The sequence below is a fragment of the Leuresthes tenuis genome, unplaced genomic scaffold (genome assembly GCF_036924035.1).
Source record: "Leuresthes tenuis unplaced genomic scaffold, fLeuTen1.0.hap1 SCAF_8, whole genome shotgun sequence".
NCBI classification, from domain to species: domain Eukaryota; kingdom Metazoa; phylum Chordata; class Actinopteri; order Atheriniformes; family Atherinopsidae; genus Leuresthes; species Leuresthes tenuis.
Genome location: NW_027325362.1, coordinates 17,081,288 through 17,108,405, shown reverse-complemented (window position 1 = coordinate 17,108,405; position 27,118 = coordinate 17,081,288). Strand labels below are relative to the sequence as shown.

Here is a 27,118-nt window from a genome sequence, read left to right as displayed (position 1 = left end):
AACGGTAACAACTCTTGGTTTCATTCTCTGTCATAAAAAAATTTATTGTCATGATAATTAAAAAACTGTTCTTTTAATAAAAATACAGTATTCACTATTGTAATTTATTTCAATAGTTTATATATAATTGGCACTGAGTAAACGTTTTTCTGTGTTTAAAGACTGACATTCTTTCCGAGTTACCTCATACGGACCAAAGATACCAGTTCATACCAATTATGAAATACTAAACGGACACAATGTTTGAGGGGAAAAAAACAAAACGACAAAAAGGACTTTTGTTCAGGGGTTACATAATACAAAGTACTGTAGATCAATTAAACACTTACATCATACAAAAATAGCACTCCCCAATTAATACTTTTCTCTTGTAATTACAAGAGGGAGGTTAGTATAGAATAGAAAGCTTTGGATGAATGAATTGCCAGCTGTAAAAGGTCAAATTTTCCCTCATCAGTAGCTATAGTGCTGAAGACTAATTAGGAAAAGCATGACACATCACACAAAATATAACAGTATATTATAAAACATTATTTAGAAAAAAACAAGGCAGGGGAAAGATTTTAAAAAGGGGGTACAGGAGGACAAGCACCAGCACCGTGGCTAATGAAAACTCTGAAATAAAACACGGAATCTTGTCTACAAAAATAGACCAGTAGCGAGGAAGTGAGCCACATCTTATAAATGCCAATCCAGCGCAGCACTGCAGGGGTTTAAAATGTCAAAAATATCTACGACTGTTGAACTTTATGCATTTCACATTAAGTTATTGAGATTTCACAGAATGTCAACAGTGTGCATTTTACAAAAGACAACTTGATTAGATAGGCTCAGAGAACTTGAAATGCCTTAAAATAGCACAAGTATAATATGTACACAATATACAGCATTAATAAATATGCTCTGTTTATTCTTCTGAAATGTTGCTAAATTAGGTCTCTGCTATCTAATCCACACCTTTGGGAGGAGGCACACAGGGTTTCTGACATTTTCAATGTATGCAATTTGCAGAGCACACATGCTTTGTCACACAAAATGCAAAACATTCACGTGTTAGCAACTTTCATATCAGGGAGGGGAACAGGCGTATTTATCAGCGTTGATGTGCTCAGAGTATGTACTCCAGGAATTGTTCATCACCTAACATGTCCAGGGAGAGGCAGTTGGTAGACCTGCGGCCATAGAAGGAGGGTTTTGATTGGCAGTTAACATGAGTGCAGTAACTGTGATCAGAAGAAGTCTTTGTTGTGTTTGCTGTGGCATCTGGGAGCCCAAAGGCGTAGCTGTGGGAGGAATCAGGTGGCAGCGCCATCATGAGGGGTGCAGGACTCGGGAACAGACGTACATCGTCTAGACTGTGGCTGTGTCCATCCACGCAAGCCTGTGCTCTGGATTCCAGCATCTAGATTTTAGATGGAGGAAACGGAACTAAGAAATCCAAAAGGAGGCAAACAGAAGCAGCAAGAGAAAGAAAATGTAGAACTGACCTGTTTCACCATATCCTTGTTGGATAAGTTCTTGCCATCTTTGTCACTGGCGGGCGGACAGGTGATTTCTGTGGAGCCCACATAAATTTACAGGTTAATTTTAACAAAGATGAGAGCAAACAGAATTTCAGAATAAAAAACTTTAGTTTGGAGGAGCTGGATGAGGACAGTAACATTATCGATACCTGTTGAGTAAGTGTCAGAGGAGAGTTCTGCACAATCCACCGACACTCCCTCGAGAAGATCAGCCAACTGGAACATCTCATCTGGATCATCAACGAGAACCCCGGTTGGACTTCCAACATTGTTGGTTATTGGGCCTGGATTAGACAAAAATAGTTATTGCTCTTCATTTATATTTGAATAGTTCTACATATCAATGATCGATAATTCCATGTCACAAGCTTGTGGCTCCAGTAGGAACATATATTCTTAAGACATACTGCCAACCTATTTAATGGTAAGGATGAAAAAGAAATCAGACAAGCAAAGTCTTAGATTTAAGTGAAATTGTACAGGCAAATGAAAACCAAACCAATCGAAGCATAAATTCACTTAATTTGAAGGAATAAATAAAATTTCCATTGCTAATGTTTCAGATTAAGTCTCCTCTCACCCTCCTCCTGCCATCTTTCATCTTCTATTCGAGTCTTGCTGCCGATGTCAAACCCAGAGGTGCAGGAGCTGTCTTGGCTTGTCGCTGAGCTCAAACACTTTCCTTCCGGTCGTCCCTCCATGGAGGCCATATCTGCGTAGATGCTGTGCTGGCGGGCATCTGCTTCGATGCCAGAGCTGCTGGTGGAGTGTCGAGACAGACCGGGGCTGCTTTCGCTGCCCGGTGGGTCCAAATCGAAGTCGTCGCTAATGTACGACTCTCTGTAACACTTCTTCTCTAAGATTTAGAAAAAAAAATAAAATGATGTGAAAACAAACAAACAGAGGACAAATCCTCATCTGACATCATAGAAAACTGCAAACATCTCAAATGGTAGAGCCAATCAAAATCACTCTTTCAGTGAAATAACACCAATTCTCATTAATATCCACTCAAAGAAGGCATGGACCATGAAACGCCAAATGTTTAAGATGTAACAATATGTACAAAAATACGCATCATTTACCAACAATCCTGACAAAAAAAACCTTTGTTAAGGATTTACCTCAATATCTACGAATATCTGGGATATTATTATCTGGGATGACACCGGCCAGCTCAGGTCGGAAACAGCGGGTGAGATATTCATTTTCATTTGGCAGACATGATTTGAAAGGTTGTTATCTTATCTTAAGAGTAGATTGAAATATATTTCTAAAATTTACACAAATCAAAAAAAGTTGTGTTAACATCCTGCAACGTCCTGCAAATTCATTGCAACACCCCAACAAGAATCCTTTGACTCAAAGTGATGAAGAAGCATGTGTAAAGCAGCTGTAACACAGAGGTATGAACTGTCCTGCAGTGAATATGGACATGCCTGAGATCATTCTAGGCTAAAGGTGTGGAAGAACAGAGAATAAGCATTTAAATACAGAAAGAACATAATCCACAAGTCAGCTGTGTTTGCTGAGAAGCTGGTGTGAAGTACCATATATCCAGAAAACTGGTTCAACTGGAAACTGCCAGAGGCTTAAACTTGTTCCATAGAATTGTTGTGAAATGATTTTTCTCAAGGAATACATTCACTTTCAGTGGCTACTGAGGTTTTCTGCCGAGTACAGTAACCCCAAAGTCAACCTGTAATGATCGCTGATACTCGGCCTTCTCCGTACCTTTGCTTTCCTCCTGTTGGCGAAGGTGTTTAAGGGCCGGTTGGATGCTGAGGTAGAGCTGATGGCTGCTGCTCAGGTGCAAGAGAAGGTGGCGAGAGCGGAAAGACGACCCAGTGTAGTAAACCAGCTTCCTGGCTGATGGCAAGCCATCTGGCTGGATCTCAAATTTCTTACCCTGAAGAGGAAACGTTTTACATTGTTACATTGCTCGTGCTCATTAAATAATTACAAGGATTCCCTTTAATCTCGACAAGGAATGGAAATGAGCAAATGAGAGGTTGTTCATACCAAGAAGGTTAGACGTCCGACATTAGACCAAGGGAAGTCATATAACAGCTGCCGTGTGTTGTTCACCTCCTATGAAAACAAAAACGCGTGCATTTAATTAACAGATTAAATGCATTTCCAGACCAAAGATCAATAATCAGTTGTCTTGTTGGAGACGCCTGGAATTAAAGGAGGCCGAGGGCTTCTTGAGATATCTCACGGTCTGTTGGCTTTTAAATCTGACAGGCTCGGTGTGCTAATCCCACCCCCCCCGCCCATATGGCCCCTGATGGACAGATCAAACAACTGACAGGCATGGCAGGCAGTTATCTCCTGACGGATTGCTGCTGGTGGCAATCCCACACATTCCTCATGTGGATAGTCCGAGGTTTAAATAGGGCTACAGATACAAAGACGGAACTTCTGAGCTAACACAGATTTACTTCTGTGTACATATACGTGCTGACATACACACTTTGCATTAATAACACGCATAAACACGCACCTGATAAACCTGCATTCCTCGCAAGGTCAGACCAAGCAGTGCTGTTCCTCGCTCCTCCTTTTTGTCCTGGACAAACGAATGATGAGATGTCAGAGAGGCATCTGAGTGACTCAGATAAGATAGCCGTTTCACAGTTAAGCCCCCCCCCCCCAAAGTTCCCTGGGAGACAGTGAGCTGATGCAAAGAACAAATTTGAAGTGATAACATATTACACAATGGATGGACTAGCCTTCAAAATATCACTCAGTAAATTAGTTATTCTGAGTAGGGAGGAAAATATACAGGGAGGATAGAGGGAGGGTTACGTAACTGCCCTTTAGCCATTTTTTTCCAGCACAGCTCAAATGAAGCCAAACTCAGTGTATCTGGATTTCATTTCTCCCTCTATTTATTCTATTGCTATCAGAAGGAGGAAGTTGTTTCTGGAATAGATGAAAAATAAGCTGAAACTCTGTCCAACAGACAAAAAATGGATATAAAACACTCATAAGTTAATGATAAAGTGACTCATAACCTTTTGCAATCTGTAAAATATGACTGGTACGTCCTCCAATTGACATGAGTCTCTTATGAAGCAGAGGATGGCATCACGGGCAGACACGCCCCACAGCTCCTGGTGTACCTTTGGCCCATGGCAGAGCAGATAGTTCACTCCACGTTTAGCTACAATCTACAGAAGGAAGAGGGGACAGGCGCGTGAAGTTCGTTTCACAGAGAGCTCAAAGTGTTCGATCCTTTTAAAAGAATTTCTTAATGTTGCAGCCACAGACTAACACCGACCCAGGGAGGAAAGTAATCCTTGGGCTCAAAATAAGGGTTGACCTCCTCGCCCTCCCCCGGCAGTGGGTGATCACCGAGGTCAGCCTGCAGTGCGTAGCCAGCCAGCTGAAAGTACACCTCCTCCTGCTGACGACATTCAGAGCGTAGCACTCGTTCCCGCAAGTCTGAGTAGTATAGTTGCCGTGCCTTTCGTTCACTGGTACCACACACACACACACAAATCCAGAAAAATATCAAAAAGAAGGGCAAAACTAATGAAAAATACCATTAAGAAAGCAATTCAATTAACTAATTAAGGTTGCCAACAGTGAAGGAAACATATGTAGAAGAACGCACCAAATCAGTCTTCCATTCTCAACATAGTACTGGGCTTTGAGGCAGAGAAGGAGAGGAAAGTGTCTCTTCAGCGATCCCTGTGGAAAGAGATGTGTCACAGAAGTCGTGTGAGCAGCATCGTTGGCGGCATTTAGGCCACTGAACGGCACCTTCCAGTCAACTAACATGTATGCCATGAGTTTGGAGAGTGGACAAAACATTCAAAGCCTCTCACTGACGCCACTGAAATGTGCTGCAAAAAGCCGTTTTACCTTTCCTGAATCTTGCCTCCATTCCTTAGGAAAGTACTTGGTCAGCTTCTCCTCCATGTCTAAAAATATGTGCTCGTTGTCTGGAAAGGAAAAAAGGACGATCAGGAAACAAGGAGACGGTACCCAAACAAAACATTAATGAAACCAAACGTAAAATGTGCCCAACAATGGGATTCATTAGGGTAAAGATAAGCCCTTGACCAAACACTTAGTGCCCTGTTAGCTTGAGAAGAGACGTGCATTCAGCATCTCACCTATCACACAACCCCCATAATTTAAGGCTTTATTAAATTATGTGTTGTCTTAACAAAAATAAATAAGAGTTCCATCTCACTAGTGGGCATAAGAGGCTGCTTGCAGCCTGCGCTGAGCATGATGATGTGGCGTCACTCTCTGCCTGGTTCTGTGAGTCATGACATAGGCATTCCCCATTTCATCCACTTTATCGCTTTTTGTTCGACGATGTGTTGCCAAATCACCCTTAGCTAGTAGTTTCACAACTTCTTCTTTTTCAACCATCCATCTCCTCTCTAAGCCCATCTCATTCCCACTCTGACTCACTCCAACTCCCTCACCTCTCATCCTTCACTGAGGCCTTTGGGAAACAGTTGAGTAAGGCAGCCTGTGTCATGACAAGTCCCCCCCTCTACCTCTTCTGCCTCTACTCCCACCCTCCTCTTCCCATCATCAACCCATCCCTCCTCAGCGAGGCAGAGGAATGCGATGGTGCATTCCAGGCTTAATGAAGTTAATATTGCTGGAATCCAGGCCCAAGTGATCGCTGAACCAACACCACAAAAACAAAAGGCTGTTTGTTCAAGTGGTGAGCCACACAAGCTTACCGAGGCATTTCAACGTATTTGTAAAACACAAATGCTAGAAACAGAAAGTTCAGGACTTTGCTCTGTGGCTAAAGTGGATTACACCATTCATTTAAGCCGGCTGGCAGGACTGGAGGTTATTTTTTTGTCTTGGGGAGATGGCCTAATGGTAGAAAAGTTGTCCCCCAATAATACATAAACATAAACACCGTTAAGACCGCTGAAGTGTGGTACTTCGTTTCCTAGCCTCACTTTAAGGGTTCTGTTGCACGTGACGACTGAAATTCAAGGAGTCCTTACAGGTTCAGAGGGTGAAGGGTCAATGAGGAGTGAACTTACCTTTCACAACTGTGAGGCCAAACAAGTGTAGCTCTTTGATTCCAAGAAGCTCTGCTACACGATTAAAGACATCCTGCCCTGTGGACTTCAACTGGGGCGGAAGGAAAAAAAATTAAATCAAATCATTATACTGTATGGTATCACTGCAGGGACAAAGAAAACAATGGCCACCTGTTTAGACTTTGTGATGACAGTCAAGCGCACATTCAGAGATATTAAACACTTACCCCAACAGAGATGTCCAGCTGTTCTTTGTTGGGAAGGAGAACACAAATGGTTCGTTCCTGCTTGGCAGAGGCAGACATGATGTCTTACAAATGTCTGATCGCGAATATATTTCAGTTGAACTGCTTCGGTGTTTTTCCCTCCGTCTCTACCATTTACTTTTCATGTGTTCCAGGGCAGTACATCCATGCTGCATCTGAAAAGACAGCGAAATAAGCAATGAACATTCTTCTGCGCGATGCGACGCCAAACGTTGCAATGATCAACGCACTGTCAGTCAGTCAATGGAAAAACAATCCCATCCTCAGACACGAGTACATGGATGCCTCTCACTAACCAGGATTAACTCAACAAGGCTTGCCAATTGGGAGTTTAATGACAGATGTTTCATTATACAAGTTGCTCTGCTTACAAATCAGCAAATAATCAGCATACAGTACAATAGTGTGTAACTGGGGTAAAACAACAACAACAACAAACAAACAAAGCAGGTGTCAGTTCTTATTAAATTCTAATCCCTACAATGGTCACTAACAGGAAACAATCAACAACACATTATAAAAAGCAAATGTACCGTACTATATTGCATTAACGTACCGACAGAAATGGCCCTGGCGGAGGTCGCTCTATGAACAATCAAGACTCACCTGAATCTTGCCCTGTTAGGCTGACCCAAAGCCCCAGCTGGTACGAAGCTCATCATCAGATTAACGTTTAAGAATCAATTAATCAGGTTAATTACTGCCGTGCGCCGACTCTGATCCCCCCCCAAAATACCCCCTCCAGGACAAAAAAAAAAAAAGTTAAAAATACTGCAAGGGAGGGAATGATCACTAACTGAAGCAGCCTCTTCCAAATTTACGTGCTTTTTTTTTTTTTGTCTGAAAGAACAACAAGCAAACAGCATAACTACCTTTGGACACAGTGCTGTTTCTTCCTATTATAACTGTGTCGTTTCACAGCCAAATCTTCGTGACCAAAGTGTTCGTAAAGGAGGGAAGACGTGCTCACATGCATTCAAAAGCACAAGATACGAGGAACCTCGCAGAAGAGCTGAATCATAAGACATTTGAAACAACATGGAGAGGTGTTGCCAGTGAGAAAAACAAGCTGTGGGAACTACAACAGCGTTGTAGGCTTACATGGTCCTACAGAACATGACTTGTGGACATGTTCAAACACGGCCTCCGCTGACAACTACCCAGTTGTCAGCGCAAGGAGACATAAAAACTAAACCTGAATTTCCAGTAGCGTGAACATCTGACTTACATATGACACAATCGCACTGAACTTTAACTTAACACTGAAAAGCTACCAGATGGTACAAAACTCAACAGAACCAAGCATATTTTCACACTCACAATGTTCCAATGTTATTTATCCATTTATTTTCAAATGATCATCTCTTTTTAAAGTGCTGGACCGTGAAGAATAGATCCTGTACACATGTTCATACTGATGTTGACATTTCCTCAAGCCTGTCAATACTCTACGATGTGACTTTAAACAGCAGATATAAGAGGAAACGTCTAACAGAGGAAACACATCATAATCAACATTTTAATGCATATCTCCTTTGAAGCATTTGAGTAGTCATGAAAGCTATAATATTACATCAACACATGCTTAAAATTGGGGTAACCTTTACCCAGTTTATGAGTATAAGCTACACTTCATACATCTGTAAAACAACAAAAAACTGACTAAACTATGTTTGCTGACATCTTCATATATCTCCCCTGTTGCTGACAGGGGAGGGGGGGGGCCTGGCATCACATGAGAGCAGCCATCTGTATGCTTTAATTCCCCTCCAAGACAGTTATAATCCCTACTTCTGAACACACTGCTGGCGGGTGGAAAAAACAACAGCCCCTGAATGCGCTGCGCGAGCTCTCTGAGTGACCAGGGATCCTCGAAGATCTTTAAAAACCGCACAAAAAAAAAAGAAAAGACAAGGGTGGACATTTGCATAAACAGGGGAACATCATGTTCGCTCATCCCACTTTAAAATGATAAGAGTTTTGTTGGAGCAGGTTTGACTCGGAGTCCTGACGGGCAATCAAGCTTAAACACGTTGTAGGAACAGACTTTCAGTGGAAGAGACATCGTTAAAGGAAAGGCACGTTTATCCCATAAAAAAAAAAAAGTTTTCACGCAACTCAACGTGATGCCGTAAGCTAACGACCGCAACTTCTGTCAAAGTTTCTGCCTCAGCAAATAGCACATATTTATGAGCGAGAAACTAAACAGAGAAGCAAAACAAGAGTCGTGCTGTTCTCACCCCATTTACCCCAAAATAAAAAGGCGTTTGCTCGGATGGATTTTGCAACGTTAAAGGTGCAGCAAGTGCAACACCATCAATTTAGTGAAGTATGAAGCAGTAAATTACTTACTATCACAGCGGTAGAGGCGAAGGAACTCGATTTTTAGTTGCAGGTAATTTCAGTGTCCTGTTAAACAGTATTCCTTTTGCTTTTTAGAGTAAAAACATGTCAGAAGTAAACAGGTCAGCACCTCCTTAACCGCCCCATTCCATGTTTTACTTCTCCGCTTCAACAACCATCCAGAAAGCCCACACGATTGGGCCATACCATTTGCAATAATTACGGGGGGTGCTATGTGATAAATATGCTTTGTTTTAGTTTTTTCTTCACACTTACACGTCCTACTTCCAAACTTTTTTTAATCGTATACAATTTATGGTAGATAAAGGGGTGTAAACACCATGATATCACTCGCAGACAGAACTTATCTTCCCCTTTGTCCCAGCACAGTGAGTTCGACCTGATAATCGAGGGAGCGACAAGTGTTTCGGTTGGGATGTTTGGTTTTTACGTGAAAGCAATACAATTGGGAGAAGATCTGATTCATTTTTTCCAACGACGGTGGCTTTTGTCGGCGGTAGTGCGTGGGCTGCTGCTTCATGGTGAATCTTATCACAGAATCCTTGCAGGGAAATCCGTTCAACTCGACTGAGTGACTGATGACTTTAACTTTGTCCAGGACATTTGGCTTTGTGTCAGAAGCAACAATTTGCTTCTTCTATGTTATATTATGTGCGAAAGACAGGCTCGTGGGTATTCACGATCAAACAGCAACGCTTGAAAAAAAAAAAATCAGTGTGGAAGTGTTAGTATACATAATTTATAGCAACGAAGGTTAAGTGTTTTCGCCTTCGATCGTCCCCTGAGGTTCTTATTTTACTCCCAACAACTGGCATAGAACCGTTAGTCTCCCGTTGAACAACACAAAGTACCCATGTAACACCCGTGGAGACTTTCTGAAATTAAACTGCACAAAACATACAGGAAATTATAAATATATTTGTGGAATAAATGTTTGTTTTTTTCATTCGATACGGGAGGATTCTTGGTGTAAGAAGAACTATGAATTTGACTTAACGTTGAAATAGTTTGACCTCTTTCAATACTTGCACTCCAGCATCTACTGAGAGACTTTGAAAGATCTCACCTATGACAAAACTGCTACCTGCAGGCTCACTGGATCCTGTTAATAAAAAGAACCAAACTAGACTTCGTGAAGTTGTGAAACAACAGTAGCTCGTTTAAAAAGAAAATTTTGATTTCAGAGTGTTTAGTTGTTGTTTTTTTTTTTAGGTCTGCACAAGTTCACCAACTCTTTGAAAACTGCGACGACTCTCAAAATCCTGCTGAAATGAGCACATCCAAGAGACAAAGTCATATAACCCACTTTATAAGATGCATATTTAATGATAAGAGTATGATGATATCAACAATTGTTCAAGAAAATTTTCTGAATTCCAACCAATACTTTCCAGTTTAAAACATAAATAAATCACCAAATGATCAAGCAATTACTGTCAACAAGACGAGTTCATATAACCAACATGTGCTTTCGCTGAATAATAACCATTACTTAGAACCCCTGTAATAAAATGTCATGTTTTAGGCAAAGCTTTGCCCTCCCCCCCAACACCAGGCTGGGTAAATGTGCAGAATGCTGACATGGCAAGGAACAGCATTCAAGTATTAAGACCAAAGCCAAAGCTGCAAAATCTGAGCAACAATCCTATTTCAAATGCAATCTTTGCCCTTAAAAATGATGGAAAAATTTGTTGATAAAAAAGTAACTTGTACAAATGACCATTTTCAGTACAAAAGTTTGCAAAATGTAGTTGTGGTGCAAATCAATGCAAGTGTCTCTTAAAATAGCTGGAAAACACATTTGCAAAGATGAGGGACAGTATGTGCAGACGACTTGGGTCAGCTCACCAAAATAAAATAAAACAGCCATTTCCTTTTAGTAGCAGCTATAGTTCCAGTTCAGCATCTAAATGTCATGAACAACTTGGGAGTAAAACGGTTTAAAAAAAAAAAAACATAACGCATAAATAAACAGAAAATATAGCACATGATGGGGGAAAATTATTTCCCAAACACAAAAGAAATAGCTATGTTTAAAAAACAAAAAATGGTAGTAGAAAAATAAAAATGGTGAACTCCTAACCCACTGATTCCAATAAAAACATGAAACAAATAAATGATTTGGTTCAAATATATTCCTAAAGTATGTGTATTTTACAAAAGAGGAGATAATCTAGATGCCACCATCAAAATAACTTTTAGTTGCAGTGAGGTATGAGGGCCACATTCCTACTGTCCCCGCCGAGTGTTCGACTCTGACGCAGCTCTACTGAAAGAACTTGAGGCCCGCAACAAGGAAGAACTTCTCCAGGAAGATCTCAGAATCAAGGACGGCAATGTGGGCTGCCCGGCCAATAAGGGAGTTGGCTGTGTTGGGCAGGGCGTGAATGACATCAAATCGTACAAGATTGCAGTCTTTGTTCTGAAGTACTGGCAGCAGCAGGTTCTCGATCATCTCAGCGTAAACAGTTCCTGGTACAGAAAAGAGGGACACAGGTCATTTAGGGCAAGTTAACCCTCAGCATGTAGCACTGCAGAATACAGTTCTTTCTGCCTTTCTTTCTGTAAACAGACAAAAACGATTTAAAAAGGAACGTAAAATGAAGAGGGAGTAATGCAGAAAACAACTGTCAAATTATTATGTTGCTACTAAGGCTTAAAGGCTGTGTGTCTGAGCCATTAGGACTGAGTTTCTTCAGCTTTCTTGCTCCAATTCAATGAAGAATGAGAGCAACACTTGCATTTAAATCAAGAGATTTAGTCTTGGCCGATCATTATCAAGGTGCTCACCAATGATATTGCTTCAACTCACCTGTTTGTTTGTCCTTCAGAGCGGTTTTACACATCTCTATTCGAGCAGAATGATAGGGAACATAGCGATCCTGCAGTGACCCCACCAGCACCACGTTCTTGAAATATTGCAAACCTTAAAAAGCAGATGAGTAGGAAAGTTATGCTTTGCTAAAACTAGTCATTAACAGTGTGTTTTTTATTTTTTTAGAAAAGCTAAAGAGCACAGCTAACCGGATTTCTTGCTGAGTTTGTACAGGAAGGTTTGGCGAGGATCGGAGTGATCGCGACACGTCAGCTGCAGGAGTGAGCCTGATTTTTTCCACTTCTGCATGAACCAAAGGCCTGGGAACAAAGTTTAAAAGCTTAACAACTCCATAATAGTGCTCTTTTTGTAACATGGTATTACAGAAGAATGAAATGTGTCTGGAATCTGGAAGTGCAGTCAAATGTTTTTAACATCTACCTGTGTTGACAAGCGCCGAGCTGTTGTACAGTGTGCCCAGGTGAGGTCCGGAGAGGGAAAGGAACGTGTGCAGCTTGCTCAGGTAGCATTTAAACCTGGGCCTGGTCAGCACGGAGCGAACTATGAGATTCCCCAGTGAATGGCCCACAAAGCTGTACATTAAATTGAAGCAGAACAGACATGTTGTCAAATATTGGTGTCAAATTGACATTGGTGTCAATTGAAATCTTTCCAAAACCTGTATACAGTTCTTGGTGATATGAAGCAGTTGATAAATGCTTTGCTGTATCTTGCAGCTACTTGATGAGTCACCAACTTATCCCCAACAGCAGAGAAACATGACAAGCTGTTCTTTTTCTTAATCAACATTCTGATCTTACAGCATCATGGGCCACATTACCTTATCTTTGACACAGTGAGATTGTATATCTGAATGTACTGGACTATTTCATCCAGCAGTCGGTCAGTCATTGACTCAAAGTCAGCAAAGGTGTCATTCTGCAGGTGAAAAGAGTATCAAATGAACAATGAGAAGGCTGTGTCTTCGTGTTTGAATCGTTTAACTTGTGAAAAACGAGCTCAGTGGCTTCAAGATTAATGTATTAACCTGATTCCTCTCAGACATTAGGAAGTCTAAACGAGCGCCAGGCAGCCCAAGCTCCAGGTAAGTCTTCACCAGTCTCAGGTCTGCACTGTTACCTACAGCAACAAGAGGAACAAAAAATGCAACCTTGTGTTTTGGAATACAAAGCAAAAGCCCTGAAAAACATTCAACTTTGCTGCCAAAGATTCTGATGGAAGGTTTGCCTACCGTCCAGGCCATGAACACACACTATAAGATGGATGCCTTCTTCACAGCACTCATCTTCCTCTAAGCTGAAATAGGGCACAGTGGATGCAAGCTCAGGAACCTCACTGTACAAGAAACCAGGGAGCCTCAGTTGCTTCATTTCTTCCTTGGCCCTGACGAACCTGCACATGTGTAATGAAATGGGTTAATACATATTCATTTGTTATGTGAGAAACACAACAAAAATGTGCATTAAATGTAACACGAAGTGCGATTTCAGGAAAAAAAGAACTTGAAAGATGACTCACGCTTTCATCTGTGGCGTGGGAGCACATTCATACCAATGCAGACTGGATGATAAGGAGGTGAAGGAATATGAAGGTCTAGCCAAACTAAAGCCGACACTGCTGGAGGCTGGGTTGGCGCACACAGGAGCTTTTGATAAATCCTTTGTTCCATGGAGGTATCCAGTGACATGCTGTTCGAACAGCAGACTTGTCTCTGGAACAGCTGCATCCCGCGCCACAGTTTGCTCGTCATCAGCAACACCATTTACAAAAGCATAGCCATCACCTTCCTCATAGTATCCGTTTTCAATCATCTCGTGTTCCGTCTCATCTTCATCCTCCTCAACCTGTGGTCCTGTCTGGATTCCCAGCGTGATGGCAGATGTTTCTACGGGGCTGATCTCAGACACATCTGTGCTGGAGCGTGAGCCAAAGTAGTTCTCTACCATCCCGCGTTTTACCAGGTCGGTGCTACTAGTGGCAGAGTTACTGGAGGGGCAGGCTGTATGGGGTTCACTCCGGGATTCTTTCATGGTCCCAGGGCCACCTGCTTCCTCCAGGCTAAATTCAGAAGGGCCTGTAAATTTGGAGTCAGTTTCCAAGCCTAAAGCAGGTTTTCTCAGTTGGTAGTCACCTGTAATAGAGTCAAGGTTGCAGGCCACATCAGATCTTTTAGTGACATCACCAGAAAAGATCACACTCTGCTCTTGCACCAACACACTTGACTTTCTGCCTGCTCGGACTTCAGCTTCACTGGAACCCTTAAAGGAACCTTCGCCCTCATCGTCCGAGGGCAGGGAGTTGATGGAAGTGAGAGAAGACTGGACTCCACTGACACCGCTTGTATTTTCTGGATACAGACTTTCTCCTGTGCCACTGGGCTTTTGTACTGGGCTGTGCTGAGCAGGACATGGAGTAAGACTCTGGGGGGTCCTCTCAAGCTGTGGAGCAGCGACCACCGATTCCGTAACACTCGACACCGCACAGGTATGTGGTCCTACAACAAGCTGAGTGGCAAAGGAGCTGGGCTCACTCTCAATGCCTGAGTCTGAGAGACGAGATGAGGCACTAAGGGCTCCTCCATCTGGCAGCCTGATACAATCGCCCTTTACCTGTACTGAGACCATACGGGAGCGGCTATGCTGTGTTACTTCTTTACTTGGCCTTTCAAATATAGATTCTATTACAGACTGTTGGGGGTCACCAAAGTCTGTTTGGCAGATCCGAGGGACAATACTGCTGGATTTTCCATCAAGCTGATACGGTTGGAGAGCTGTTCCTTTATCAACCTGGAAAGGGTCCTTGATACTTGGTTTCACGTCACCATGCTTCGGCCCAGCAGACTGCTGTGGCAGCTTTGGGCCAGTGAGGTCAACTTGCTCATTTCTTTTAACTTGTTGGCATGCAGCAACAACCTCAGTACCTGCCTGAGGATAAACGTGCGTGTCCAGAGCAGAAGGATTTTTTAAAAGAGCTTTATGACAAGCAGGAGTAGTTATATCGTCATCAGCAACGGAATCATCAGCACGGTTTCCAGATTGTGAAGATGTGGCAACAGAGTCGAAAACTAAACTAGCGTTAGTCCGTAAATAACTACTTGAATCCCCCTGTAAGGTGTCTCGTTCCTCATCTTGGTTAAGTGGAGCTTCCCCTTCCTTGTACTTTGTGCTAGTGTTGCGATTGGGAGTTTTAAGGTTCTTATAGCCCACTAGAACCACAGAGTCCTTGGAACCCTGTCGTATCAGTTTCTTGGAGTTCTCAGTCTTTGAATTTTTCTTCAGTTTTACTGACTTGCCTTTAGACTTCGGTGGCTGATCATAGTTGTCTGGCCAGGTGTTATCTACAGGGGCACCGCGTGACTCCGGTATGGGGCTGGCTGCTGCACTGTGATCCTTGCTGTTTTGCTTGTCCGTTTTACTGGAAACTGAACCAGTCCTTGTATTCTGCATACCCAGCCAAGGTCCATCACGGTCTTTGGAATGAAACAAAGTTGGATAAAGACAGAAAATGCACAAAGAAGAAGAAAAAAAACCATAATAAATATATATATATAAATATATAATGTGATAGTGAGCATACACGTTGGATTAAATAGAAATAGTAATGCTTCTTTACTGACCTTCAGTGATAGAATCCAGGTATCTATCTTCAAAGATGATTGGCAGGGAACTAACATCGCCATCAAGGTCTGCACATTCCACTGGAAGTGGAGGCAAAGACAAGAAGTAGCTGGAGCTTTTGATAGCATTAGTCATCTGTTGGTGACTGTGAGCACTGATGGGGGTAACGAAGATGGAAAGGAAACCGTGAGTTAGGACGAAGAAATACAAATGGGCCGTGGTATTTCAAACGAGCTGGCATTGGCCCAGACGTGATAACGTCAATGCTATACTTAACCTACAAGACATACAAGCCAGTACAACTTACTGTAGCTCCTGATATGCCAGTGCAGATTGTCTTGGATGTTCAAGACAAAAGAAAGCTTCAGCAAACCGCCTAACCTGAATGAACACAGAGACAGCATGCCATTATTATAGTGTTATTTAGTTAAGTTAAGTTTTCTTATTGTTGAGTTTTTGTTGGGCCTTTTTGTCATATGTACGTACATTTTTGCATCTCTATGTATACAGAGAGTGCCCCACTTTACCAAGACATGGAGAGACTACCGTATTTTCCGCACTATAAGGCTCACCTGATTATAAAGCGCACCCTCAATTATGGGGTCCATTTCTGTACTAAACCCATACATAAGGCGCACCTGACTATAAGGCGTACGAATTACCTAATGTTCTCCGATTGGTGTATCGCTGCCAGCACATGCAGTGCATGTATTACGTCCCTGTGTCAGCGGGAAATGGTCCGACGGTCAAGGACATTGTTGGTCGTTTTTACACGTATAAACTGCACATCAGTCTGCATCACCCATCTCAGACTGAAGAACAGGCACTCACTGGGACATGGGCAAAAGCATTAATGATGCATGATGACACGATTCAATCGCCAAGTACGAGCTCCATACAATCTTCGACCCATTCAGAGTGAATGGCTGGGATCCTCCTAACCCTGGATTCACACCGAACGCAAAGCGAGCGACAGGAAGTGGCCAGTTGCCATTCTTTTTCAATGTATCCGTGACAGATTTTGGAATCTGGTGCGCTTGCTTTATGTGTGCACTGGATTATATGGCGCACGCCCATTTTTTGTGAAAATTTAAGGCTTTTAGGTGCGCCTTATGGTGCGGAAAATACGTTATTCTAATTTGAACACAAAATATATAAAAGTCCACCAAAATGTGTTCTTGAAAAGCAAAAAAAAAAAAAAAAAAAAAAAAAAAGAAGTTTATTGCTCAATGATAGTAAAAAAGAACACAACATTATATACACTACAGTTCTATGCTTTTAGTGTAGTGTAGGATAGGCCATCAGAAACTGATACAGATGTTTACATATATACACAAAGTTGAACTCACTCTTAGTGTATGGTGCTCCACCGCTAAAAGGGCAGCAACATGCTCCTGTAGAGACACAACTTCTAAGAACTGTCCCCATAGTGCCATGAGCAGAGAGCAGAGCTGTGCCAGGTTCATATTTACAAGTTCCGCCACCTCGTCAGGGGACTCCGATTTTTGCTAAACGTAAAAAGGAAACAAGTCGCCCAGCAGGGGGCTAAAGTGAGTACATTTCCATGACGGCAAGATAAAGAACAATCAGAAAACTTTGTGAAAAGTGAAAAAAAAAAAGCGTTAATACACACTGATCACAGCTTGACTCGTCGCTGACAGTTTTGACATAAGGTTAAAAACTAATGACCTCATCGACACAATTCAATTTTAAATGTCATCCTATCAACTCGAAAGCAAAATCTCACTCCCAGTTATTTGCTGGAAGCTTTCACCTGCACTACGCTGCCATCACTTTCTGTGGAGTCGCTTATATAAACCCATCATGACCTAAGGCTTTTTAAAAAAATAAAAAAAATTTAAAAAAATAAAAAAATTTAAAACCTGTGGATTTTATGAAAAATTTAAAGCTTTTCCTCTAAAACCACCTTTGACTGAAGAAAAAAAAAAAAACATTTTAGAAGTTAAACCTTTTGGAGACGGATAATAAATAAGGAATTCATATTTATGCCTTGGCGACAAAGGCACAGTCACCCAATGCAATAAAAAATACTTCTCAACTCTGCCATATTTTCAGTATATTTGCAGTAGTGGCCTTTCTATCACTGGCCACCATCTATCACTGAGGGACAATTATTAAAAGTACTCGACAGATCTTACCTTGACGTGTTCGCACAGCTCAGCTAGACGGGCCTCTAAGTCGAGTTGTTCTGGGAAAGGAGAGTTGGTAATAACCAGCAATTATTTCAATAAGGTGTTGGACAGTATTTTCTATATGACATGACCAGAGAAGGCAAACTCATTTTAAAGAACCATGCGTGTTAGGAAACTTTTTGCCCAAGGCCTTGTTACAAAGAAGGAAAGGAAGGATGAGTATTATTGAATATACAGCAGTGAGAAATAACATGAGCGCAGCCTCAACATGTCTCTGAAAAGTGGGTCAAAGAGGGCGTGGTGGTTTTGTCACGAAGGAAACTGGAGTAAAGAGGAAAAGGGAGAGAAAGGCAAGTTGATTTCAGGTACTGTAAGGGTAGGGACATACCTATGTAGACGTGCCTTTGACCTCGGGGATAGGGTCTTCTGAGAACTCGCTCATATAGGACTTGCATGCTGGGCTTGGCTAGTAAGATTGCACATATAGGCATATTTAACCTTTTTTATTATTATTAGTATCTGGTCTTTTGGGTTGGGTTAACATCTGTCCACTGGTGCAGATTAGCTTCGGTAACAACAGTTAGTTGTGTTTGGTTTTAGTCTACTGGTTAACAGATTACTCTGCTGAGTGTAGGTATCATTTTGCAAGCATAATGACGTTAGACGTAACTCAATTAAGATCCTTAAAGTCAACAATGTCTGTTTAAAGGGGAACAACGTGGTAATATGTAGGGGTCAGGTGGGATGACATGACATCACAAAAATCTTATTTGCTACATCACAGATGCTGAAAAGAAAAAATAAATAAATTAATAACAAAATAGAAATATACTGGTTATGAGGATAACATCCGTTTCTATTTGGTGTTTGCAAGTAAAAAAGAAAACAAACAACAAGCAAATATTTCAAATAAATCTGACACAAGCTGATTTGAAGCCATGATAAAACATACTGTACCTAGTTCCATGCGATGGGAGGAGGGCAGATCCTTTGTAATAGAGGTGAAGTAGCCAAAGAGGCCCTGATAGGCTATTAGGAGACTGGAGCAGAGGTTATGGTGCAGACTAAAGGCGTGCTGCAGACAGTGGTCAGATACCAGGAATGTCCTGCCCTAATGAAGCACAAAAGACACAGATAAACAAGGAGTCTGAAACTGCACAACCTCAAAGGCTGAATAAAGTAGTCCTGGATCTAGATCCGGAATGAGATCTACAGTAAAAGCTAATCCCTTCTAAGCTGGGCCATATACCCCCTCGAGATTTTCACACCAATTTATAATCAGTGCAAACAAAGAGAAACACCATATTAACAGGCAGAGTAATAAATTCCATAAGCAATATTATTGCTGTTGCGAACACTGCAGTGCTTGTTGGCCTTTGCTTTAGTAATCTCTACACTGAGAAGCAAACTTTTCGACACAAGAACACAAAGTGTACAGTTTTGCTCATTTTCAATTTAGATTATTCAAATGAGTCCTGCCTGTTAGTGGTCATTAACACATCTATAGTATTTTAATAAGGAAAGATAAGGAATGTGTAATGTCAACAGCAATCTTTCTTTAATTCAACATAGCAACTTATCCGTGGACTTATAGGCTAGAGAGGAAAATCATTTTATAACATCTCCCTGTCTCTGTGCTGTGTCCCTAAGTCATGTGATCTCTGTAAATAATCACCTTCCCAACTCCCATGTGTAAGAAACTCTTATTAAAAAAAATGCAGTGTGGAGACAATTACAGCAGTTGTCGCTTTAGCATTATGACTCACATAATAATCTGATGGTTCCTTGTAGAGATTTATTTCAAGTGCACCGTCTAAATGCAGGAGCACTGAAATCCCTGCAGTCAAATAAAAAGTGGTCAATGGCTTTTTATTCCCAAGCTGCATGTTACATCAAGAAGTGATGAGGAGCGCTGCTGTTCTGCCTGAATGGCTTCGGTGCAGTAACGCTACTGCGTCTCGGAGGAAGCTCCAACTGGCTGAGCTTTCTCTGCCGTGAGAGCCAATTTTACTCCTGGACAAATGGAACTGTGAGCTGATGACTTTACCTGAAGGATAGCACTGTCTAATCTGAATCCACAGCAATAACTGTGGCTATTTTATTTATTTCTTTATAGCTTATTTCAGGGTTAGGGTTTTCAGTGGTTTATGACAGTCATATATGTCTATAACCGAATGCTTGGTTTAGTCTATGGAACTGCAGTGCAATGATACAATATGAAATGGCATCTCAAAGACCTTCTTTAACATCTTAGAAGATCAGTATCTGCAAATAAAAACAGGGAGAATTACAAATACTTGCTGTAGGAGAGGTTTGCTTACATCTGGTGACACTTGTTTGACATAAGTGCTGCCAAAGACCACATTTTCCAAAGGTGGGATGACCGAGTCTTTGCTCTGTGCTGGAGCATTTCGGTTAAGCCACGTGGTTTTCACAGGTCGAGGGAAACTGGGAAAAACACACATTGAAATCACGCTCAGGTAATCACAAAACTAACTGTTCAGTGTCCCTGTGTATGAATATTTATTGCAAAACACCTGTCTGACCTGATAAGGGGCTGATGTAGTGCCACAAGGGAAGCATGAATGACAACGGAGATGACAGACAAGTGGAAATAGTCAAACATGACATTGATGTGTTGGTGGATGCCTCGCTGAGGGCTAAAGTGCAAATGAAGTATCCGGCCACTGATGTTCTGTAGAGAGCTTGGATCATCTGGCCTGTAGAGTTTGTTATATAACAGAAACAGAATATGTAAGTAGTGCGTTTTTTTATATAAGATAAGATAATTTATACAATACTAAATGCAGTTGGAATATTGCAACACCTACGTGTAATCACCATCTGTGAAATACAAATCCAAGAAGAGCTGAAAATCCATATCGTTGAGGGACTCTTCCACCTAAGGATGATTGAAAACAGTGAAGACCGTCAACTTCAGGGACCACATGAAAGCGATGGATGGCATGTGCCCCCCCCCCTTTCTTTCCCAAACCTACCTTCTTCTCATCCAGCAGCATCATCACTTTGAAGAGAAGGACATCATTTACCACAACCTCTTCATTCTTATAGAGGATTTGGAAAGTTTTGCTGGAGATGACATCATCTTGGATTGAAGCAGGAAATGCCAGATCAGAGCCTAGATAAAAAAAAAAAAAAACACAATGATTAATTAAATAATTAAAAAAAATAAAAACACCAGAGGTAATGATCTACACCCCCCCCCCCCTTAAAAATAATGTTTACTTTTTTCCTAATCAACTCATTTTAAAAAACAATGCCACAGTACAAAAATATGGTAAATTAAACATTCAAACAAAGACAGCTTGCTCTCGATTATCCTGTTTAGTTTTGCAGCAATGAATAGACTGCTTTGTGTGAAAGAATCAATGCAGGTTCTTAAGAGGCTGAATCACAAGCACAAAGCCTCTGAGAAATACTGAGAACAAAGAACGGTCTCAGGAGACAAATCAGTGCCCTACCTGCAGTATCACTGCCCCTGTAAACAGTGCTAATATGGAGGGAAATACATGGAATCAAACATGCACATCTTTCTGAAGAATAAGCACCACTTCAAAACCATGTTCATTCAAAAGGAGATAACTTACCCTCTGATAAAAAGAAGCCACTGCAAGTTATTCAATACATTCTGCGGGTTACCAAAATATTAACTTCATATCTTTGAATTGAGAACTGAGAAGGGCTCGGGGCTCAGGATCGATCGACGAGATCCACAAATCCATTCAAACTACAGCAGGTTTTTCTACAAATGTGCTCAAAAAGATTAAATAATGTAGAAGAGAGTTAATAATGTGCACATCTAAAAAAAAAAAACAATTTACCTCCTGGATGAAGTAGACTGGTCTCGACTTTGTGAGGAACACGAGGTGGCACCTTAAGACTGGCACGCATCTGGTAGAACCTGTAAAAGGGAACCAATCTTTTAGAACAATGACATGCATGAAAAACTGGCACCGTTAGCCAGAACATTCTAAAAGGTCTGTGAGAGAAGAACAAATCGCACAGATTACACACAAGTGCCTACACTTGTAAAAAGACACTACACCTCACATAAATGAATAATGAGCACTTTCTTTTGCGGCCACTCATGTAGTAAACCGAAGCTCTCAAAGCACTGATGACTCAGAGGCATTGAGCAGGAGTTTATTTCCTCTGCACAGTGAGGTATCGTTACACTGCTGCTGTAAAAAGAAATTCTGGGTTTTAAAGACAACTATTAGAGCTGCACAAGTAAAACTATTTTTTCTCCTGCTTATTTTTCCCATTAAAAATGCTAAATAAACGGTGTGTAGGTAGCATTCTTCTAGCTTTGTTGACTTTATATCAGCAGCAAATTGACTCGCTAACACAGCACAGTCTACACACTGAAAACATTTCACAATCATACACACTCTTACTGAGCACCTCAAAGGTGAGGGCTCAGTTTCACGACCAAGGACACTAAGAAAGGTGGACTGGAGAGGCCTGTGATTAAACCACTAACATTCTCATAAGTGCAGGATCTGTCTTACCTCCTGAGGTAGTTACACAAGTCAAAGTTTTATCTCCTCCTTACCTGCATGCCAGTGTTATCTAGGTTTTTAACTGAGTACACTGTTACAACTATAAAAAAAATATATTTCAGAATCGGATATATAAACTGACATGCTAGATGGTTTACTAAACAGAAGTATTTCATAATACTCAGCAGGTGAAAACGTCTGTCTTTCAAAAACAAACTTTGGAGGAAATGCAAAAAGGAGCCAGAAAAAGACAAGCTGACTGTTGTCATACCAAATACCGCCCATTTCAGCTCGTACAGGGTGCTGCATACTTTCTGGGCACAAGACTAAAAGCATTCAGCATGGTAATTTGGAATTTCTTGTGACTGAACTTGTGAATGTCATGAAAATCCAGCTGCCTCACATCTGAGAAAAAAATAAATCAGTATCACATAGACACAGAAAATGGTTAGGTTTATATATATTTATATATAGATAGAGAGAGAGGGTACTTATTTCAACCTATAGCATAATCAACATTGTCTGCAAAATGACCATTTTTGAAACCACTAAAATTCTAACCAACATTAAAATCTATCCCTATATGGCTAAGGCAGTCACAGTTCCCCCTCCACAACAAACTGCTCTTCACCGACAGTCCCTTCAAAGCGTACAGCCAAAGCCAACTTGCTGTTTTTAATAAAGGCAAACCTCTTTGTAATACATGTCTATAACTGGCAAAACAACAAAACTCACCCTCTTTGGAACAGGTCCACATTGTAGAACTTGTGGAGCTCCACAGAGAACTCCACCGTGGCCTGGACTTCCGCCATCTTGGTCTCTACAGGCAGATATGCCTTAAATCATCTGGGATATACCTGTAGGCCTTCAGGCAAAATGTACAGAATTCATTAGCAACAGGACTCTAATAGAATAAAAAATCTGGGTGGCAACAAACAGATCTTTGAACTTTTCTCCTTCAGAGTATTTTTCTACTATAGGTAACTTGATAAGTAACAGATGATGAACTCAATCAACCTAAACTAAACTAAATCAACAGCCACAAAAATAAGGTCAAAGAACTTGCAGGGTTTGACTGATAGCTAACTTTGTATAAAAATTATCAGGGCATGAGGTTGACATTCGGCCTAACTGGCTAGCAGCCCGAAACAATTTTAGTTTTTGGCAGTATATGGGGAAAACAACATTAATAACCTGGCAGAAAAGTGCCCGAAATACAATATCAGAAATAAATACAGATATCCATGCCATTTACAGCACACATTTTAAGCTCAAGATTGATTTAGACCTAATTAAAGAAAAGGCCATGCAGATATTTTTGGATTGTGGTTGAGGCAAAACAAAACTGGCAAAAACAATTATACAGACGCGTTTTAAATTAGTCACGTATGATATGAATAAATCATTCACTAGGCAACAACATGACATTGTGTTCCTGCCAGTGAAAACCACACGATGACAAGAAGCCTCTGTGATTTGGACCTGAACAAAGATGCTTAACACTGATGGAGAAAATAACAGGTTAAGATGCAGTTTTGGATGCTATCCTGGAAGATGTTATATCTCTGAATACTGTCAGCTAAAGATGAAATGAACTGGGCAAAATGCAGAGGACACAGGGTAGTTCAACTGTAAATGCCCGTGTGAGTGATAAATCTATTCAAATGTTTAACAAAAAGCTATGCAAATCACACATTTGGAAGACAATCCATTGACTGAGAGAAAATAAATAAATACTTGACCGAGTCATTTGACTCCATTTTACAACTAAGCTGCCAGACCTGCGATAATATCCATATTCCAGTTCCTAATGAGTTGTGTAAAAACTCCATAATGTGTTGATAAAAAAATAATAAATACAATTTACATTTGGGTAGCATTATGGATTTATGACTCCATGAAGGCCTGATTTTGAGTTTTGTGGTGTGGAAGCAGCTGCTTAATCTAGTTAGTCTTCACAAACTTTGTCTGAGGATATAATACTCCATTACATAAAAGCAACTTCAAGAAGTATTATACAACGTTGAAGTGAGGCGCTGACTGTCAATATTCTGTTGATAAAACTAGTAGTAACTTGCCGGTAGGCGCTGGCGACAAATGATGCATATCCACTGAAATATTCGTATGTTTAAAACACGACGGCAAATCTAGGACTGCCATTTTTAAAGGAAACTGTGACCCTGTACTATTTACATATTCGCGTTAGATTCACAAATTTAAGTTGCTGTAAAAGACTGTGTGCGTCTGTATTCCACTGACAAATCACCGACTAACACTCAACACCTCGTCGTAACATTTTTGGCATCAGAGGATCTGAAGGGCCATAAATGTCACAAATCACAACAGCAACACGAGACCCCATGTTTCGGTGAGTCGTTTGTGCCCAAATAAATTCGAAAAGTGCAATTTCAACCTTTAGCTGTAGCTAAGAATTCTTCTCAGGGCACCGCATCTGATGGGTCACACAATGTTGTGTCACACCGGTGATGTTAAACAAGTAAACGTAACTGGCACTTCTGACATTTCAAGCCACCAATCTCCCAAAATTAAAGTAAAACTGAAACATAAAGTCCAAGTAAGAAATGTAAAATGCAGGGCCTTAATTAGTCAGCGGTGGTTCCCTCTTTCAGAAGAATGTTAACCAACACAGACCAGGTCAGAAACAACGACTATATCGAAAGCACTGTCCGATTACTAAAGCGAGAGAAGTGATAAAGGTCTCAGGCTGGTGGGCAGAATCTCTGCAGGGGTATCCTCTGTTTTCAGTTACAGGTGAGAAACGTCTAAAACATTCTGTAAAAGGCCCACATTCGCACAGGAACGACACACTAAATATACTAAATACTTTAACAGACCATCAAAAAGTTATTGCCTTCATAGCTAGTTTGGTAGCATTGACTGTTAACGTTGGCCACCCAACGAACAGTCGTCACCAGGTAAAATTAGCCGCACGAAGAAAAAAGCTAGCTCTACTCACCATTGCGTTGGCAAGCTAACATTAGCTCGCTAACCAATGTTAGCTTCAATTTCAGTTCTTGTCGTCTTATGAGTGTCGGGTCCTGACCAAAAGAGGGCACTTCTCTAAGTACTATTTCACTTCCTTATGTGGCAACGCTTATAGAAAAAACGCCCTCAAAACTGAACACAGAGTCGACCAGCCATTCAGCCGTCTGACTGTCGTTTCCGAAGTGTGTTTGCTAGGCAAATCCAGCTAACTGTGCTCAATCTGAGAAGCTGACAGCAGGCTCTGCTCCAGCTGCTCACTGATGAACATTCAAATGCGCGTAACTGCACATAGCTGAGGCGCAGCTGACGCCGCGCAAAACTGCAGCCTGTTAATGGAAAGTGGAATACAATACTCGTAATGATAAAAATAATACATGTCACCAAGACTGGGTCAGTGTACTATGAAATGTGATTAGATCCTGAGCACAAATAACTCATTTGAAGTTATTATAAGCTATTAGAAATTCAAACGAGTGTATCCAGAAAAAGTCCAATTTTTAAAAGAAATTTCTGCACAGATGTTTTTCTAGCGAAAAGAAATATGAATATGTTTGATGTTCTTTTTCCCCAAAACATTTTCAATGCAAATAATGAACATATTTGCGTGCGTTCTGATTTGCGTTCACTATTTACGGTTGGTCAAAGAATAAAGATAGCTTTAGCACAAACTGCTAGGGAAGCCTATATATATTTCAAGCAATGTGATATAAATAGGAAGGAATATTGTCAGTAAACAAAACATCCGAGTCAGGTTACCTGTAACACAACCTGGGAGTAGAATATATTTGGCATCTAGAATATCAAATTACCATTACAAAAACGTGCCAGCATGTGCAACTAATGTGCTCTGTATTGTTTCTTTTATGCATGTTTTTATTGCTATAATTTTGAAGATGTCATCAAAAAGTAATAAAAGGATCCACAACGATGTAACTAAATAGCAATAGTTTAATAAAAAGTGTTATCTGGGTGGATTTTTCCCCTTTTTTTGTGATCTAATTGTGTAATTCTGATCATATATCATCAGTTACTACTTAGATCTAACATTTATTCTGGGTCAAGGATTGATGCTGGATGTGTCTTTCTTGTGTTTCTTGTTTTGTTTTGTTTTTATCTTCCCAGAGACTGCTGACCTATAATTTACAAATGAGCTTCACACAACGTCAAACCACAATAAGATTCAGTCGTGATAGATACCACTGCAGGCCAATTGATTTATCAACTGAAACAAGCTACAAACAGTAGTTTGTGTTTTGGAAGAGAATGTGGGGGATAGATAATAGTTTAGAAGTTTTATTTCCTATTCCTCTGCATAAACACTTCCAGAGTTTCCAGGTAATTAAAACATTTCTCTCGAATCTGAATGTTATCATACACACCTAATCATTACTTTCTCGTAATATGTGTCTTTTTTGCCTAATTTCCTGAAGGGACAAACACACCTTGAATTGTTTCTCTCTTTGTTCCTTTCAGTTTGGGTTGCACTTAAACCGTCTGTATACCCTGCAACCATAGCGATCAGCAAGAATGTAGTTCTTAAAGGCGGTGAAATTAAGCCAAGACGGGATAGCATTATATTTTTTTCATAGCTGCTATTACTGATAGTACATAATCATGAATATAGAACTACAATTGAGATACAGTGATGTGGTGCAACTTTGCAGAAACATAGGGGATAACAACAAGTCCAAGGTGGGTGCAGGAGGACTGTGGTAGAATGCAAAGTTGACACTGTGGAGACTGTTGACTCACACCCCCAAATGGATGACAACAGTCAAGTCTATAAGAAATCCCACA

General features: G+C 40.9%; 2 protein-coding genes across 4 annotated transcripts; both read right to left on the bottom strand.

The window, feature by feature from the left end:
- Positions 1-54: 54 nt before the first annotated feature.
- Positions 55-9,696, bottom strand: LOC140313159 (FERM domain-containing protein 6). Of its 2 annotated transcripts, none has more exons than XM_072391154.1 (14): positions 9,175-9,696; positions 6,784-6,977; positions 6,557-6,647; positions 5,397-5,476; positions 5,146-5,222; positions 4,810-5,005; positions 4,544-4,699; positions 4,030-4,095; positions 3,546-3,614; positions 3,258-3,432; positions 2,104-2,379; positions 1,673-1,807; positions 1,488-1,555; positions 55-1,402 (listed from the first exon to the last, which is right to left on the bottom strand). In XM_072391154.1, the coding sequence occupies exons 2-14, from the start codon at positions 6,859-6,861 to the stop codon at positions 1,109-1,111; spliced, it is 1,761 nt and encodes a 586-aa protein (XP_072247255.1). In that variant the 5' UTR covers positions 6,862-6,977; positions 9,175-9,696; the 3' UTR covers positions 55-1,108. The 2 variants fall into 2 exon arrangements, with proteins under 2 accessions (XP_072247255.1, XP_072247256.1); XM_072391155.1 differs by lacking the exon at positions 9,175-9,696 and adding an exon at positions 7,695-9,168.
- A 783-nt stretch (positions 9,697-10,479) lies between these two features.
- On the bottom strand, positions 10,480-25,577 carry fam135a (family with sequence similarity 135 member A). 2 transcript variants are annotated; one of them, XM_072391152.1, is made up of 21 exons: positions 25,293-25,577; positions 23,051-23,180; positions 21,635-21,714; positions 20,792-20,931; positions 20,624-20,694; positions 20,339-20,512; positions 20,114-20,240; positions 18,750-18,903; positions 18,181-18,258; positions 17,799-17,848; positions 16,989-17,147; positions 15,947-16,020; positions 15,639-15,793; positions 13,541-15,491; positions 13,254-13,414; positions 13,050-13,141; positions 12,843-12,940; positions 12,443-12,594; positions 12,211-12,321; positions 11,999-12,112; positions 10,480-11,658 (listed from the first exon to the last, which is right to left on the bottom strand). In XM_072391152.1, the coding sequence occupies exons 2-21, from the start codon at positions 23,125-23,127 to the stop codon at positions 11,453-11,455; spliced, it is 4,224 nt and encodes a 1,407-aa protein (XP_072247253.1). In that variant the 5' UTR covers positions 23,128-23,180; positions 25,293-25,577; the 3' UTR covers positions 10,480-11,452. The 2 variants fall into 2 exon arrangements, with proteins under 2 accessions (XP_072247253.1, XP_072247254.1); XM_072391153.1 differs by lacking the exon at positions 18,181-18,258.
- Between the last annotated feature and the right edge of the window lie 1,541 nt (positions 25,578-27,118).